Here is a 15127-nt window from a genome sequence, read left to right on the forward strand (position 1 = left end):
TTATAAATAATACATTGGATCCGTCCCTTCTTATTACTTCAGCAACACAATTTATAAAAAAATGATACCAATATGGCGCCCAATTAATGTATAAATAGACATTATAATTATAAAACGAGCATTTTTTCTTATTTTCCTTTATAAGAGAGAAATCTTCAATGTCGTAAATAAACCTTTGGATATTCGTAACCAGATGGCGAGTCATGTTCTAAAATATTTAATTATGTAAGATAAAATTTTAAGAAATCAATGCTATTCAATTTGTGTGGATTTTTTGACTGATTATAATTTAAATGAGGGAAATTACTGAATATTCAGAAAAACCTTTAAATTAAGCAATTCATAAAGACAAAACCGTTTTAAAGTTGAAACATATCTTGAATATAAGCAAATCTCATGAATAATATATAATTATAATTTAAACAATGTATCGAAAACCCTCGTGGTGACATGAATTTTTTTAAAAAAAAAACGTTTCTCTTTTATATAATAGTAATTCTCAGTTTTATTTTAAAGTTAAAATATTTTACCACCCTTTTAACTTTAAAATATTTTAATTTTCTTTGTATTAATTCATACTTCTGATTTACGAGAACAAATGAATACACATGTTTCATTTAAATAAATCTATTGATTTAATATTTCCTTGTAATATATAATATTTCCAATAACTGAAAAATGGGCGTAATATACTAAAATATTCATTAACAGCTTTATAAATCTTATAAAATATTCAAATATCAACTTTAAATTGACTACGTTTAAAAATAGATCCAAATGAATTATGATTCAATATATTAAAATAAAACTGTGTCCAATTTCCGTTATATGATATCACAGTTTTATAAATGTTGCTGCATATAATAAAAATTTGAGGTGAGGTGGGAATGAGAAATAAAAAATTTGACTACATTGGACGTCTTTTATTAAATGTTTAATAATAAATTTGCGGTATAATTAAATAATACTTATATTTTTACATTAAAATTATGATATAAATAATAATAAAATTATAATAATGGTAATAAATAGTGTAATCCAATGTTTGACATTATTTATAAAGAATATGATTGTTTTTTAAACAGTGTCGACTAGAAGCTGATTACACTAACTTATGTGCCCAGATAGCCTTAACTACGCAAGACTCTGGAACTTTGGCAAACAAGATTACTGAAAAAAAAATGAACGTAATTTCATTGCTTATAATAATTAATCACGTATGATCAGAATGTATGGGGTTTACAATTCTTTTTCGATTTTGATGAGCTCAGAAATGCCATCGTACATTTCCTTGACGGCATCAAACTCAGTAAGACCCATACGTCTCTTGTTGGAAATGTCGTAGATGCCACCTTCAGCTTCAGTGTGTTCACCGCGGGTGCCACGGACTTGCAAGTTGAATTTGGCGGCGATTTCGTCGAGCTTAGCCTTGTTGGCGGCCAATTTTGGCACCTTGATGTGGACCGAAGCACGGACAGTGGTACCCAAGTTGGTTGGGCAGAAGGTCAAGAAACCAAGTCTGTCGTTGTGTGAGAATGGAATACGTTTTTCAATGTCGTTGACGGCGGTTACCAAACGGCGGTATACGGCGCCAAGATCGCCACCCATTTGCATGGAGATGATGCGGAGATGATCTTCCTCGTTGCACCAGACCAAGAAGGTTTTGTTCTCGTTGTGGTAGATACCACGTCCGGTGGGCCAGAAGCGGCAAGCGTTGGCGGCCTGCAAGAAACGATCGCCCTCCTTGAACAAGAAGTGGTCGTCGATCAATTTCTGCTGGACTTCCTTGCTCATGCCGGTCAATGGGTAGAAAGTACCCTTGAGCTCGCCCTCAAGTCCGGACAAGGTGGACGAAACTTTCTGTTCCATCTCCTTGTATTGTTCCTCGGTCAAGCATGGGTTGAATGGGTAACCCTCCAAGGAGCGGCCGCAACGGACACGGGTGGAGACGACGTATTCTCCAGTTGGGTCGACGTTGCCGAACACGCTCACATCACCCCAGTTCTTTGGTGGATGTTTGTCAGTCTTCTTGAAGCCACCGTGGTAGTCTTCGATGATGGGGTCGAACAAGTCGGCGAAGACGGTGTAAGCTTCAGCATCGGGGGCGTAGATACCGACGCCAGAGTCGTGGTTCTCCAATCCTATAAAAACCGTCAGGTTAATGTCAAGTTGACGGCTCCAAAAAACTAATTATGAATTAATTCTGTCGGCGAAGCTTACCAGATTGGATTACATCAAGAAGGGTGGAGCCGAAGGAAGTCTTCTTGGTTTTTAGGTTGTCGAAGATTTCCTTGGTCAAGTATTTTTTCAAGAGGGACTTAGAGTCGGACTCCTGGAGCTTCTTGAAGCCGGATTCCAATTTTTCCAAGACAGCGGCGTCAACCATGTTGGAGTTTCTAAAATGAACAATCAATTGTTAGTGGCAACAGTTTTTTTGTTTATTTATATGGAACATAAAACTAACCGTAACTGATAAAATAGCCTTCGAAGAAAAACTGACATTCGATATTGACAATTCTTCTGACAACATAAAATCTATAGACAAAAGTAATTATAGATTCAATTACTTTTACCTATATATATGTATTACATCAATTTTGCACACCAAACAACAAATATATATATATATTTATATAAGATTCTAAATTTCACATAAGCAATTTACTGCGTAGATTCAATTTTGTGGAATGATAATTATTATTCTGTTGATTTGACAGTCTGTCAATTTTTTTATGTTTATGTAACGAAATTTTATATTATTAATATTGTGAACATTAAACAAAAAATGTACTTTTTCTACATATACAGCCAATGTTTAATGTTTTATCGTTAATAAATAAATAAATATTTAATTAAAAAATTTAGTCCTAGAAGAAATTAGTGTGAAATTATATAATCAATAGATTTAGGGAAAAAAATGGTTATTATAAAATCAATAAAGCCAAATTGTTTTATTCTAGTTAAAAATTTATAGTATTGATTTAATATTGAATCAAAAAATATTTAAGGTATAAGATGTATAAAATTTCATTACATATAAATAAAAAATTCATGTAGTTGTCGCTTTTGTAATATAACAATAATAAAATAGGATTTGGTCATTTCATAAAATTGAATGGAGAGACATTTAAACAGTTTCGCAAGCATTATTAAACTCCACCCCTTGGCAGTACAGTGTAAATTTGTTAGAGAAACGAGGGGCGTAATTTAATACGAATGTACGTTGGTGGTGTATTTGTAAGTGTTGCTGAGCAACTGATTTTTTTGTATAGTAAATTTTGACGACAATCTACCAACCACATAATCATCATGCAATAATAACATTCAATTTATTGTACGAGATGAAAGAGTCAGCAGTATTGAGTATCGTAGTAACAGAGGTGTGGTTCTTGTACGAGATACAATAGTAAAAAATTGTAATACACAGTCAGTAGAATATAAAAAAGTTTGAAATAATGAAGAAAAAAATAATAAATGCGTACTTAATGAAGTAGAGACAGTAGTAAATACAAGACATAAAGCTTCCACAGATATCCAGTCGCACCCCATAGTGCTATTAACCCATGCATGAGACATCAACAGGATACAGGTTACGAATAGTACAAACCCGGAATCATCCTCTTTAGTTTTTTTAGAATTTTCTTTTGATGCACAACCTCCCATCGTTATTGACTAGCTAATCGAAAACACGTTTACAAACGACACTACAACTAAATGGATGGAACAACAAATCGGCATTAGTAGGACGACGCCCTTTAAAAGTGAAAAGGCGCTGGTTCAGCCGTCTTCAGCCCTTCTGCCTCCGTATTCGCACCCCGATTCGACTGAACTGCGAGTTTTAAGTTGTGCGACGGGGCGCAGTTCGTGGCCAAATCGATAGACAGACTCGCTTAACACGCGTCCCGACGTCCAATCGAATTGCGTGTCTCTGTCGATTGTGTCCCCCAAAAACGTTTCCAACTTGACCACCACAACACCAGTCCGTCTCCGACCCTCTCTAGTTTCGAGTCGAACGGATCTCGTGATACACGGGGTTGCGATTCGAATTCGGATTTTGTCGAAAGTGGTTTTTTTCACCCTTTCTCTCTGTCTCTCTCTCAAAGAGATGCTAGCCTGAAACCACATTCGTTCACACACTGCTCGATTCGTTTGCGACGCGTTCGTTACTTTATTACTTTAATTTGTTAGTTGTGCACATAATCGCCCCTCAATGATGGAAGGGCGTTAACAATTCCACATGGATTTTGTTTGTCAATTTAATGTTGCATCAAATAATTGTTAAAAATATATCATTAAGCATCTTTAACATAAAAGATTTTAATATTTGATTTATAAATTTAATTATTTTTAAACTAAATTCAAAAAAAAAAAATAATTTAAAACAAAATTAAAATTTTTATTAAAAGTTTATTTATTTGTGTAAAAGTTATCTTAATTTTTTCCATAACTTAAAATTTAATATAAAAACAATTCAGTCTGAAATTTTATTAAAAAATTATTTATATGTGTAAACTATTTTAATTTAAAATAAATGTAAATTAAATAATTTTTTATATTTAAATGAATAAATCTATTTTAAGAGTATTAAAAGATTATTGTATTATTTTTATATAAATTTAAACATTTAAAATTTTCGAAAAATTTATCATTATTTAATATAGATAACAATTTTTAACAATTAATAAAATTCGAATTTATTTATATATTAAAAACTCATTTTTAATTAAATAAAATACCTTAAAATTTTGAATTTCTTATATTATAATATTTGAATGAACAAAAATTGTTGTTTATAATAAGAAATTTAATTTAAAATAAAAGTATTTTTTGTATAATTCTCAAAATAGGAAATTATATTTATTTAAATTTAAATTATTTATCTGTAAAAAAATTAATGTAAAATATGAAATTTGAAAATTAAACGAATATTTTTGATATGGATATTTTAATAATTCACATTGTTTTCAGAATTTATGATAAATTATTGTACTTAATTTTTAAAAAACTATTTTTATATAATGAGGATTTTTATTTATAATAAATTTTTGAATAAATAATAAAATATTTAAGTATTTTTTGTATAATTCTCAAAATAGGAAATTATATTTATTTAAATTCAATTTTTTTATTTGTTTATAAAAAATTAAAATAAAATGTGAATTTTGAATATTTTTAACCAAAATTTGTTAAAATTTTGAATTTCTTGAAACAAAATATTTGAATGAACAAATTAATATCTTTTTATTTTTTTTTTTTATTTATGATAATTTATTGTTTTACTTTTCAAAAATTTATATAACAGGAAATTTTATTTAAAATAAAAGGTTTTTTTTTCAAAATAGAATATATTTATTTAAATTCAAATTTTTTATTTGTTTATAGTAAAATTTATAATACAATAAAATGTGAACTTTTAATATTTTAAATAAATTAAAATTTCTTAAATTCAAATATTTAAATAAAAAAATAATGTCTTATAAATTATTTAACTTTTATGATTTTTAATATTTGTGACAACTTATTGTTTTTAATTTTTAAAAATTGTTTTATACAACTGGAAATTTTTTTTAAAATAATAAAATGTCAAAGTATTTTTTTTATAATTTTCAATGTTGGAAATTATACTTACTTAAATTTAAATTTTTTATTTGTTTACTGAAAAATTTAAAGTAAAATGTAAATTTACACAAATATTTAAGACTAAACTTTTAATTTATTTAAATTTTATTTAACATTAGATATATTTTTAAAACTTGAACATTAAATTTCCAAAAGTATTTACAGTATTTTAATTATTTAATCCTAATAATACTTTTTGGCATTAGTAAAGTTAGTAGTTAGTATTTTTTTGTATAAAATCATTTATATTGAAAATTATATAAAAATAATTTTTGAATAAATATATAAAAAGTCAAATTATTTTTTTCATAATTTTCAAAATAATAGATTATCATTTTTTTAATTTAAAATTTATTTATTTGTTAAGTCAAAATATTAAAATATATTTTAATTTGTAAAATTTTAATTTTTTACTGTATTTGTTAACTTTAAAATATTCAATATTTCAATATTTTTAATATAATTGGAGGTTTTTAATTGATAAATAGATTATCAAATTTATTTTTTTTTTGTTAACATTTAATAATATTAAAATATTGAATATTTAATAATGTTTTTAATTATATATTTTTTAAATTAATCGTTTAAAAATATGTATAAACCCAGTTTCAATAAAACTGAGTAATTTCATTACAAAATAAAATTAAAAATTATGTAAATATTAAATTTAAAAAATTGTGAATTTTGAAAATTAAATATTTTTTAAGTAATTTATACCATTTATAGTGTTTATAAATTTATATTAGTTTGTTACAAGCTTAATTTATTTGTCAACAAAAGCAACAAAAAACGCAAATTTTAATGATCACAAATGAGAGACGGCGAACAATTAAAACTGTAGTAAAGTATCGAACGCACCGAAAGAATAAAAATAATAGGCACAGAAAATTACCCATAAAATAATGACCAATTTGAATTTGCCCGACATACGAGGTCTAAAATTAAATCGACTCGACTACCATACGGACTTGACATTCAAAATAAAATAAACCATTCTAATTATAAACTCATGTGAAAAAGTCAGGTTTTATGGGCAAGAAAAAAGTCGCTTAAGGGCAGCGAAATATCACGGAGAAAAATGGTGCCAAAAAAAGTTAGACCACGTACATCAAAGGGAACAAAACGTCACACTGAACATCCAAAACCAAAATAATTCAAAATAAATAAATGATAGAAAAAACGAGGAGAACAGAAATTAAACCGCCCGAAAAAGCAAAACCGATACATAAAAAATGGGACCAATTAAAAAACCGATGATTATTGTAATCATAATCATGTGCGGTAACAGTTCGTGACCGTTCCAATGAAGGAGGCACGTGCAAATTGTGGCGGATGCGCCGGGCAACCAACACGCCCAGCCCGGAATCCTCCAAATCCAATGGAAAATAATGATTTTTTATGTTCACGTGGAAGTCTTCCAAGTTCTAATAATACCCATTAACCGGGTCTATTTTAAAACCGACTGCACTTGAACTGATACCTGCAATTATGAGGCCCGGCTTATTTATCGTGGATTACGTTCTCTTATCTGAGGTGTTTTGATAAAAATTGTTGTTAAAGTGGGCACCAAACTGGGTGGTTTTGTTTTAGGGGGGATCTGTGCCTAGGGCCCAACAGTACATCCTGAGACACCACAATAACTGAGGCGAGGTGAGGCCGCACACAAATCCGGACGGTTTGGAGGCCGACCGAATTGAATAACGTTAAAAACCTTAACGACAAAATAATGACGGTTTGTGAGAGAAAATTGCACATTAATTTTTTTATTGTTTAGTTTTAATACAAAGGTCGATGCGACGTTTCAATTGATTTCAGAAAAATTACGAAACGAACACACCGAATCAGTCAAGCAGATGAGTTTAAATTGAAGTTATTAAATGATTGCAGGAAATTATTGTCGTCGTCCGTTATGCAGACGATGTCCGTACTAAAAGCGCAGTTTTCACCACCCAAAACATTACGTAACTCCGCTTCGATTTTAAACTGCACGTATTCACGGCCAAGGAAACAAATACTGTAATCAAAACTGAACTGAACACAACGTAATTGCGTAATAGCAAAATTAAAAAAATACCTGCACAACGGAAAATTAAACCAACTCGCCTGGGAACCCGAAATAAATCAAATCACTCAAATAAAACCCACAACTGAACTGAATGGCAACAACAACCAACAACTAACTGTATAGGGTAACTAATGTGAAAGCGTTAAAGCAAAGCCTCGACTGAACAGATAACTTATATTATATTAAAAAATAATTGAATAAATAAATGAAATCTACCTTAGATATTCTCGATTAGAACACACTGAACGAAGCAAGCTCGACTGGTGGCTTTATGTTGGGACGCTCAAGTAAATGAAGCTCCGATTCTGCCCCACTCTCGCAACGTCACGGGCCACACGGACTGACGCCCTGACCAATCGCGATCGCCTACGTATTCTTCCAAGACCTACCTCTGTAAATTTGACGGGGTCCTTTTTGCTCTATTACAGGTAAATTTCGTCGGGGATTGAGTCCCCCCCGACGACGAAAAATCAACGCCCCGCTAAAATTCGCAAAAATCGACTCGACGCATCGGAATATGGGACGAAGGCGAGGAAGTGTGTTTTAATAAAATTTTTATTGGGCGATTTGGTGGTTTTATTTAAATTGTGGCGGTGATTATTAATGTGGTTTTTATTTATTATTTCGATTAGATGCTAAACTGTTGTTGAGCAGTGCTAGTGGTTTTGTTTTTATGGATTTTTTTCGTGAGTTCAAGGATTTGGTTCTGCGGCATAATTGATGATGGTCGAAGGGCTGTTTGTATGTTCCTTCCAGTGTACTATTATCTACCATTATGTGTAATTTTATAAAGAATTTTAAATGAACAGTTAAACTTACAAATTAAATTGGATTGACATTGGGATATTCTATAGAAAACTACTGTAATTATTTTTTTAATATTAAATATTTGAAAAATGAACTTACTATTAAATACAGTATATTATTAATTAATTATAATTAGAAAAAATTTTAAATTCATATTAAAAATATTTTTGAACTAAAAATAGGTGTTTTAAAAATCAATCTAATAAAAAAATATTACCTACAATTAAATAGTAAATTATATGCTTTTATAAAGTATTTTAAATTGTGGTATTTAATTATTTAAAGATTATAGAAACGTTGTGTAATTTTAATATTAAATGTTTGACAAACAAGTATATTATTAAATATATAGTAGAATAATATATTAACATTCATAAAAAAATTAAATGACATTAAAAAATATATTTAAATTTCTATATAAAGAGAATTTTATAATTAAAAAGTAATTCCTGTATCTTACTAATCTCTTAATAATAATAATAATAATCTTAATAATTACTTCTGTTTTAAATAGATAAGATGTAGTTTTTAAAATATCTTCTAACATGTTTTTAAACGTTCATATATAAAATTTTATGGCATGCAATAAATAAATTTGAATTTTTTTATGAGAATCATAAAAATTATAAAATTTAAATTAATAATGCTTATAAACGAGTATTTATTTTAATTAATTTTGATGCTTATTGTTCTAAGTTTAAAAATATTATTTCTATTTTTTGTCGTTTAAATTTAAGTTGACTTCGGTGCACACATAAATAATCATCATGTTAGTTTTAAATATATTGTCTAAAAATAACTGCTTAATGCAACAGTAAAAAAAGATAAAATATATTTTTGTGTATCATTTCCATTTTCTAAAGTTATACTTATAAATTATAACATAAAAAAATCACATTTAAAAATGTTCTTATATTTTTTTCTAATTTAATTAGAAATTATTTGAAATCATAAAAAATTAGAGAACAAATCAATTTATCAATTTATTGGTAAAATAAATAATAGAATTTTTAATAAATGTAATCTGCATATTCATTAATGAATATTTTAATGAAATTTATGAAACAATTTTTTACTAATTTAATTGATTAAAATTATAGAAAATTAATTGAAAAATCAAATGAGAGCTTAAATTAATAATTAATTCAAGAATGATTAAGAAAGAAAATAAGACAAGATTATAAAAAATATATTTTTTATAAACTACATACACAGAATAATAATTAAATAAAATATAAAAATGACACAATAAATTAAACAAAAATTAAAAGTCTTTTAAGATATTAATTCAATTTATTATTTGATTTTTATTTAAGTATATTTAAAATAATTTATGTAGTAATATTTTACTAATTTAAATAGCAAAATTATATAAAATTAGATAAGAAAAAAAAACCAAATGATAAATTATATAAAATATAGAGTGTCAAATCTACAAAATGTAATAATTATGTAAAATATAAAAATTATAAAACATATTTTAAAAATGTTAAATTAAATACAAATTATAAATGTTTTAACATATTAACTCAATTTATTATTTGGTTTTTATTTAAGAATATTTTAAAGACATTTATGAAATAATTTTTTACTTAATTGATTAACTAATTATAGAAAATTAGTTAAAAAATCAATTGAAAGCTTAAAATAAAAAATAAATCTAGAATGGTTAAGAAATAAAAGTAAGACGAGATTACACAAAATAAATGTTTGTGTTAACTACATATACAAAGTAACAATTAAAAATAAAACAAAAAAATGACAATAAATTAAATAAGTGTTTTAAGATATTAATTCAATTTATTATTTTTTTTTTATATTTATTAAAAAATTTAGTCAAGATTAAGAAGAAAATTTAGAATTATTGATAAAATGAAGAATGCAATTATGTAAAATAACAAAAAAGTTATAAATGATGTAAACATATCCAATCAATTTATTATTTTTTACCAATTTAAATATAAAAATGTCATAATAAATTAAATAAAATTAAAACAGTTTTAAGATATTAATTCAATTTATTATTTGTTACTATTTATTAATGCATGTAATATTTTTTTATTAATTTAAATAGCAAAATTATAAAAAACAGACAAGATTATAAAAAATATTTTTTTTAAAACTACATATACAGAATAATAATTAAATAAAATTGAAAGTGTTTTAAAATATTGATCAAATTTTTATTTAAGAATATTTAAGAGAAATATATGTATTTCAATAATTTTTGTACTCTTTAAATTAGAAAAAATATAAAAAATTAGACAAATAATCAAACAACTTTATAAAATTACGAATGAATTCTAGAATTATTGGTAAAATAAATAAAAAACACATTGTGATCTACATATACAAGTATATCAAAATAATTAAGTTTAAATATTTAAATCAAAATATTAAATTAGTTTTGATAAAATTTTATTTAACAATTTAGTATCTATTAAAAATAGAAACTAAAGTTGAAAATTATGAATAAAGATTGGTTAAATTATATGAAGTGTAACTAACGGAACATTTTTAAGAATGGCTAGTAAAATAACTGTAACACAGTCCCAAAAATAATTAAGTGAAAGTATATACTAATGTAACAAAATATATTTATATCTATTTTTTAATGGTATAATGGCAAAAAAGCAACAAATTTATAATAAAATTATTTGTTTGCAAAATTCTACATGGTACAGACTTACAGATATATATTTATCTAAACTTATTGATTTGTCAGCTGCATTTAGCTCAATCAATAATAAATAGATAACATCTGTTATCTGATATCAAATCAAACTTTTAAACGCCGGTTAATTTCCACAGCCAAAACAGCGAATAATTTTAATTTACACAGAAAGGTGCATGAACTATTCAACTATAAATAAAGTCTTAATATACACAAGTTATTTCGAAATGTTCCTGGTGATTTTACCAAGAATAGCACCACAGGTCGTACGGACCTCAGCATCGACGCTTTGTGAGATTTTTGTGTATAAAATGGGCCCAAAGCGTCTAACCGATACAATTAGTGCTTAATTTCCATGTTTATATTTAAACCGATGCTTCATGCAAGGGCAAGGTCATTTTTAATTGACTCTAATATGTATTTTCTTGTATAGAAAATTTAATGTGTTATGTGACGGACGTCACGCATCTTTGCTTTGTAGCGGGCCTGGGGGAAGTGACTAATTATCAACCACTTGAATGTGGTACATCGATTACGATTAGGGAACCACTCGAATTGAATTAGATGTCCAAAAAAATTCATTAAATTGCTCCTAGTCATTCTAAACTTTTACGACTGGGTCAGTGAGTTGATGACTAATTCTAACACAATTATTTTTATTACAGTTCACCTCGTATTTGGGTTTTTAACCGTAACTGTAAATAATGTGTTGTTTTGTATTAAATTCATTACAATTCAACTTGTATTTCGAGTCCAAAAACTGATGTGTTGAAAAGGTGCAATATAAAAATGATTTTAGAATTTCTAAGGAAAACTACCTGCATAGAAAACGTTTTCGAATGGCTTCAAAACAAGTGTCAAGAAGAGATATTATTAATGGTTATTATCTAACATAAGAAAGGCTGACGTTCTCTGGTGAGAGACACCATTAGAATCTCTTTCAATAAACCGTAACTGTAAATTATTTACTGTTATATCGAGTTAGTTTTAAATTTAACTTGTATTTCAAGTCCAAATAATTTTAAACTATGAATGAAAAATCATGTGAGAAGGTGGGATGTAAAAATGAGTAATTTTAGAACTTCAAAGGAAACTACTTGTATAGAAAACAATTGTGAATAATACATAAACGGGTGTCAAGGAGATATATTATTAATGGTTATTGTCTAATAAAACTTGGTAGAAGAAATAATATCAGAAGCTCTTAAATAAACCGTAACTGCTAATAATTTATTGTTTTGCTAACTTGAATTTCGTTTTAACCTGTATTTCAAATCCAAAAATTTGAAACTATATATATAAAAAACTTTGAGAAAATCTTAGAAATTCGATAGAAAACTGAGAGTACATAAAATATTTACGATTATCATAAAAACGAGTGTCTAGAAGATATATATTAATTCAACAAAGTTTTATATTTTCTGGCAAGAAATACCATCCAAAACTCTTAAATAAACTGCACCTATAAATAATTTATAGCTTTACTAACTTCATTTTCAATTTAACTTGTATTTCAAGTCCCAATAACTCTAAAGTATGGAAGAAAAAACATGTGAAAGGGTATAAAAATTAGTAATTTTAGAATTTTGAAGGAAAATTACTTGTATAGAAAATAATTGTGAATAAAATAAAAGCAGATGTCAAGAAAATATAGTATTAATGGTTATGGTCTAATAAAACTTGGTATTTTCTGGCAAGAAACACCATTCGAAGCTCTTAAATAAACAGTAATTGCAAATAATTGTTTTGCTGATTTAATTTTCATTTTAACCTGTATTTCAAGTACAAAAATTTTAAACTATGGACAAAAAAGTATCTTAGAATTTCGATAGAAAAATGTGTATATAAAATATTTTTGATTATCATCAAAATAAGTGTCTAGAAGATATATTATTAATGACTACTGTGCAACAAAGTTTGATATTTTCTGACAACAAATACCCTTCAAAGTTCTCAAATAAACCGCATATATAAATAGTTTATAGCTTTACTAAGTTCATTTTCAATTTAACTTTTACCCAATAACTCGAAACTATGGATGAAAAAACATGTAAAAGGGTGTAAAAATTAGTAATTTTAGAATTTTGAAGGAAAATATTTGTATAGAAAACAATTGTGAATATTCTAAAAACAGATGTCAAGAAAATATATTATTAATGATTATTGTCTAACAAAACGTTTATTTTCTGACAAGAAACACCATCCGAAGCTTTTAAATCAACAGTAACTGCAAATAATTGATTATTTTGAAAATTTAAAGCTATAAAAAATATTAATATTATTAATGACTACTGTGCAACAAAATTTGATATTTTATAATAAGAAGTACCCTTCAAAATTCCCAAATAAACCGCACCCATAAATATTTTATAGTTTGATTAACTTCATTTTCAATTTAACTTGTATTTCAAGTCTTAATAACTTGAAGCATGTGAAAATGAGTAATTTTAAATTTTCGATAGAAGACTGGCTGTATATAAAATATTTTGATTATGATAAAAAGTGTCTAGAAGATATGTTATTAATGACTACCGTCCAATAGAATTTTATATTTTCTGGCAAGAAGTACCATCAGAAGTTCTCAAATAAACCGCACCTATAAATAATTTATAGATTTATTAACTTCACTTTCATTTTAAATTGTATTTCAAGGCCTAGTAACTCGACATTATCGACAGAAAAATATTTAAAGGGTGTAAAAATTAGTGATTTTGATAGAAAACTGACTGTATATAAAATATTCATTATTATCATAAAAACAACTGTCTAGAATATATATTATTATTGATTACTGTCCAGTAAAGTTTGGTATTTTCTGGCGAGAAGCACCATCTGAAGTTCTCAAATAAACTGTACCTATAAATAATTTATAGTTTTATTGACTTAATATTCTATTAAACTCATATTTCAAGCTCAAAAAGCATGTGAAAACGTAAGAATTGTTAATTTTAGAATTTGGGAGGAAAACTGCCTGTATAGAAAAACATTTGTGAATAACATAAAAACAAGTGTCAAGAAGATATATTACTAATAATTATTGTCCAACAAAGCTTGCTAATTTCTGGCAAGAAACACCATCCAAAGCTCTTAAATATTACGAGACCAATTAAAAATTCCATCCATTATTTATAGATTAACGTCGTGTTGCCAAACCGTTTTTTAAACAACTATTAATTTGTTTTTCTTATGAAAATTACCAAATCCCATACAGTTTATTTATCTTGCCTCGGCCCATTCAAACCCATTTCATTAACGTAGTACATTCATCGTAGATATTGGCAGTTGGAGCATAAGGTTCAAAGATTCTTGCCGATTGTTATTTTCGCGTGGCAAATTTAGAAAATCGCCGAGAAACAGGTGCCTCGAAAACATATTTTTTTATGTAATTTCGCGAAAAAATTGGCAATGTCTCAATACATTTAAAAATACACATTGTTACTACAACAACAAGCGTGGAATATTAAACGTGTACAATAATTTTTTTCTTGTGGGGAAAATCGACAACTGAACACTGAATTTTTTTTGTTTGAGTTATTAGGCTTACCCGTCTTCTCCCTCCGGCTTCTTCCAGAGGGAGAAAAAGTAGTCGACCATTTTTTCGATTTCTGAGTAAACCATTTTCGGACACACTGATTCAGGCTAACACGGGACGATCACAACTAGACAACTATCAGATCTTTTTCGGTACGGCAATTTTTGGAAAAAAGTCCGAGGAACAAACAAAAAAAACAACGAATACCGTGCGCACAGAATGTTAAGCGGTCACGTGTATACAGGTGGTTTTAACAATTTGGGTACGTACCGGAAGTAACGGTAACAAGAGGTAACTAATGAGATGCTTTTTCTGAAACCAAAAATTGAATTAATCACGAAACAGTTTTAAAAAAATATATTCAAGCACATCGTGTGTTCTTAGAATGATATTTGATTCATGCGATATTTAAATTGTTTATGCAAGCGAA

The 15127-nt window shown here is 27.1% G+C and overlaps 2 protein-coding genes across 3 annotated transcripts; both read right to left on the bottom strand.

The window, feature by feature from the left end:
• Positions 1–908: 908 nt before the first annotated feature.
• Positions 909–14858, bottom strand: LOC109600799 (arginine kinase). 2 transcript variants are annotated; one of them, XM_020016979.2, is made up of 3 exons: positions 14710–14858; positions 2221–2396; positions 909–2141 (listed from the first exon to the last, which is right to left on the bottom strand). In XM_020016979.2, exons 1-3 carry the CDS (start codon positions 14781–14783, stop codon positions 1240–1242), a joined length of 1152 nt encoding a protein of 383 aa, XP_019872538.1. In that variant the 5' UTR covers positions 14784–14858; the 3' UTR covers positions 909–1239. The 2 variants fall into 2 exon arrangements, with proteins under 2 accessions (XP_019872538.1, XP_019872539.1); XM_020016980.2 differs by lacking the exon at positions 14710–14858 and adding an exon at positions 7901–8056.
• Positions 3679–7579, bottom strand: LOC126266534 (uncharacterized). Its single transcript, XM_049970715.1, has 2 exons — positions 6512–7579; positions 3679–4113 (listed from the first exon to the last, which is right to left on the bottom strand). Exons 1-2 carry the CDS (start codon positions 6545–6547, stop codon positions 3778–3780), a joined length of 372 nt encoding a protein of 123 aa, XP_049826672.1. The 5' UTR covers positions 6548–7579; the 3' UTR covers positions 3679–3777.
• Positions 14859–15127: the final 269 nt, after the last annotated feature.

This window comes from Aethina tumida, chromosome 1 (genome assembly GCF_024364675.1).
Source record: "Aethina tumida isolate Nest 87 chromosome 1, icAetTumi1.1, whole genome shotgun sequence".
Classification (NCBI taxonomy): Eukaryota; Metazoa; Arthropoda; class Insecta; order Coleoptera; family Nitidulidae; genus Aethina; species Aethina tumida.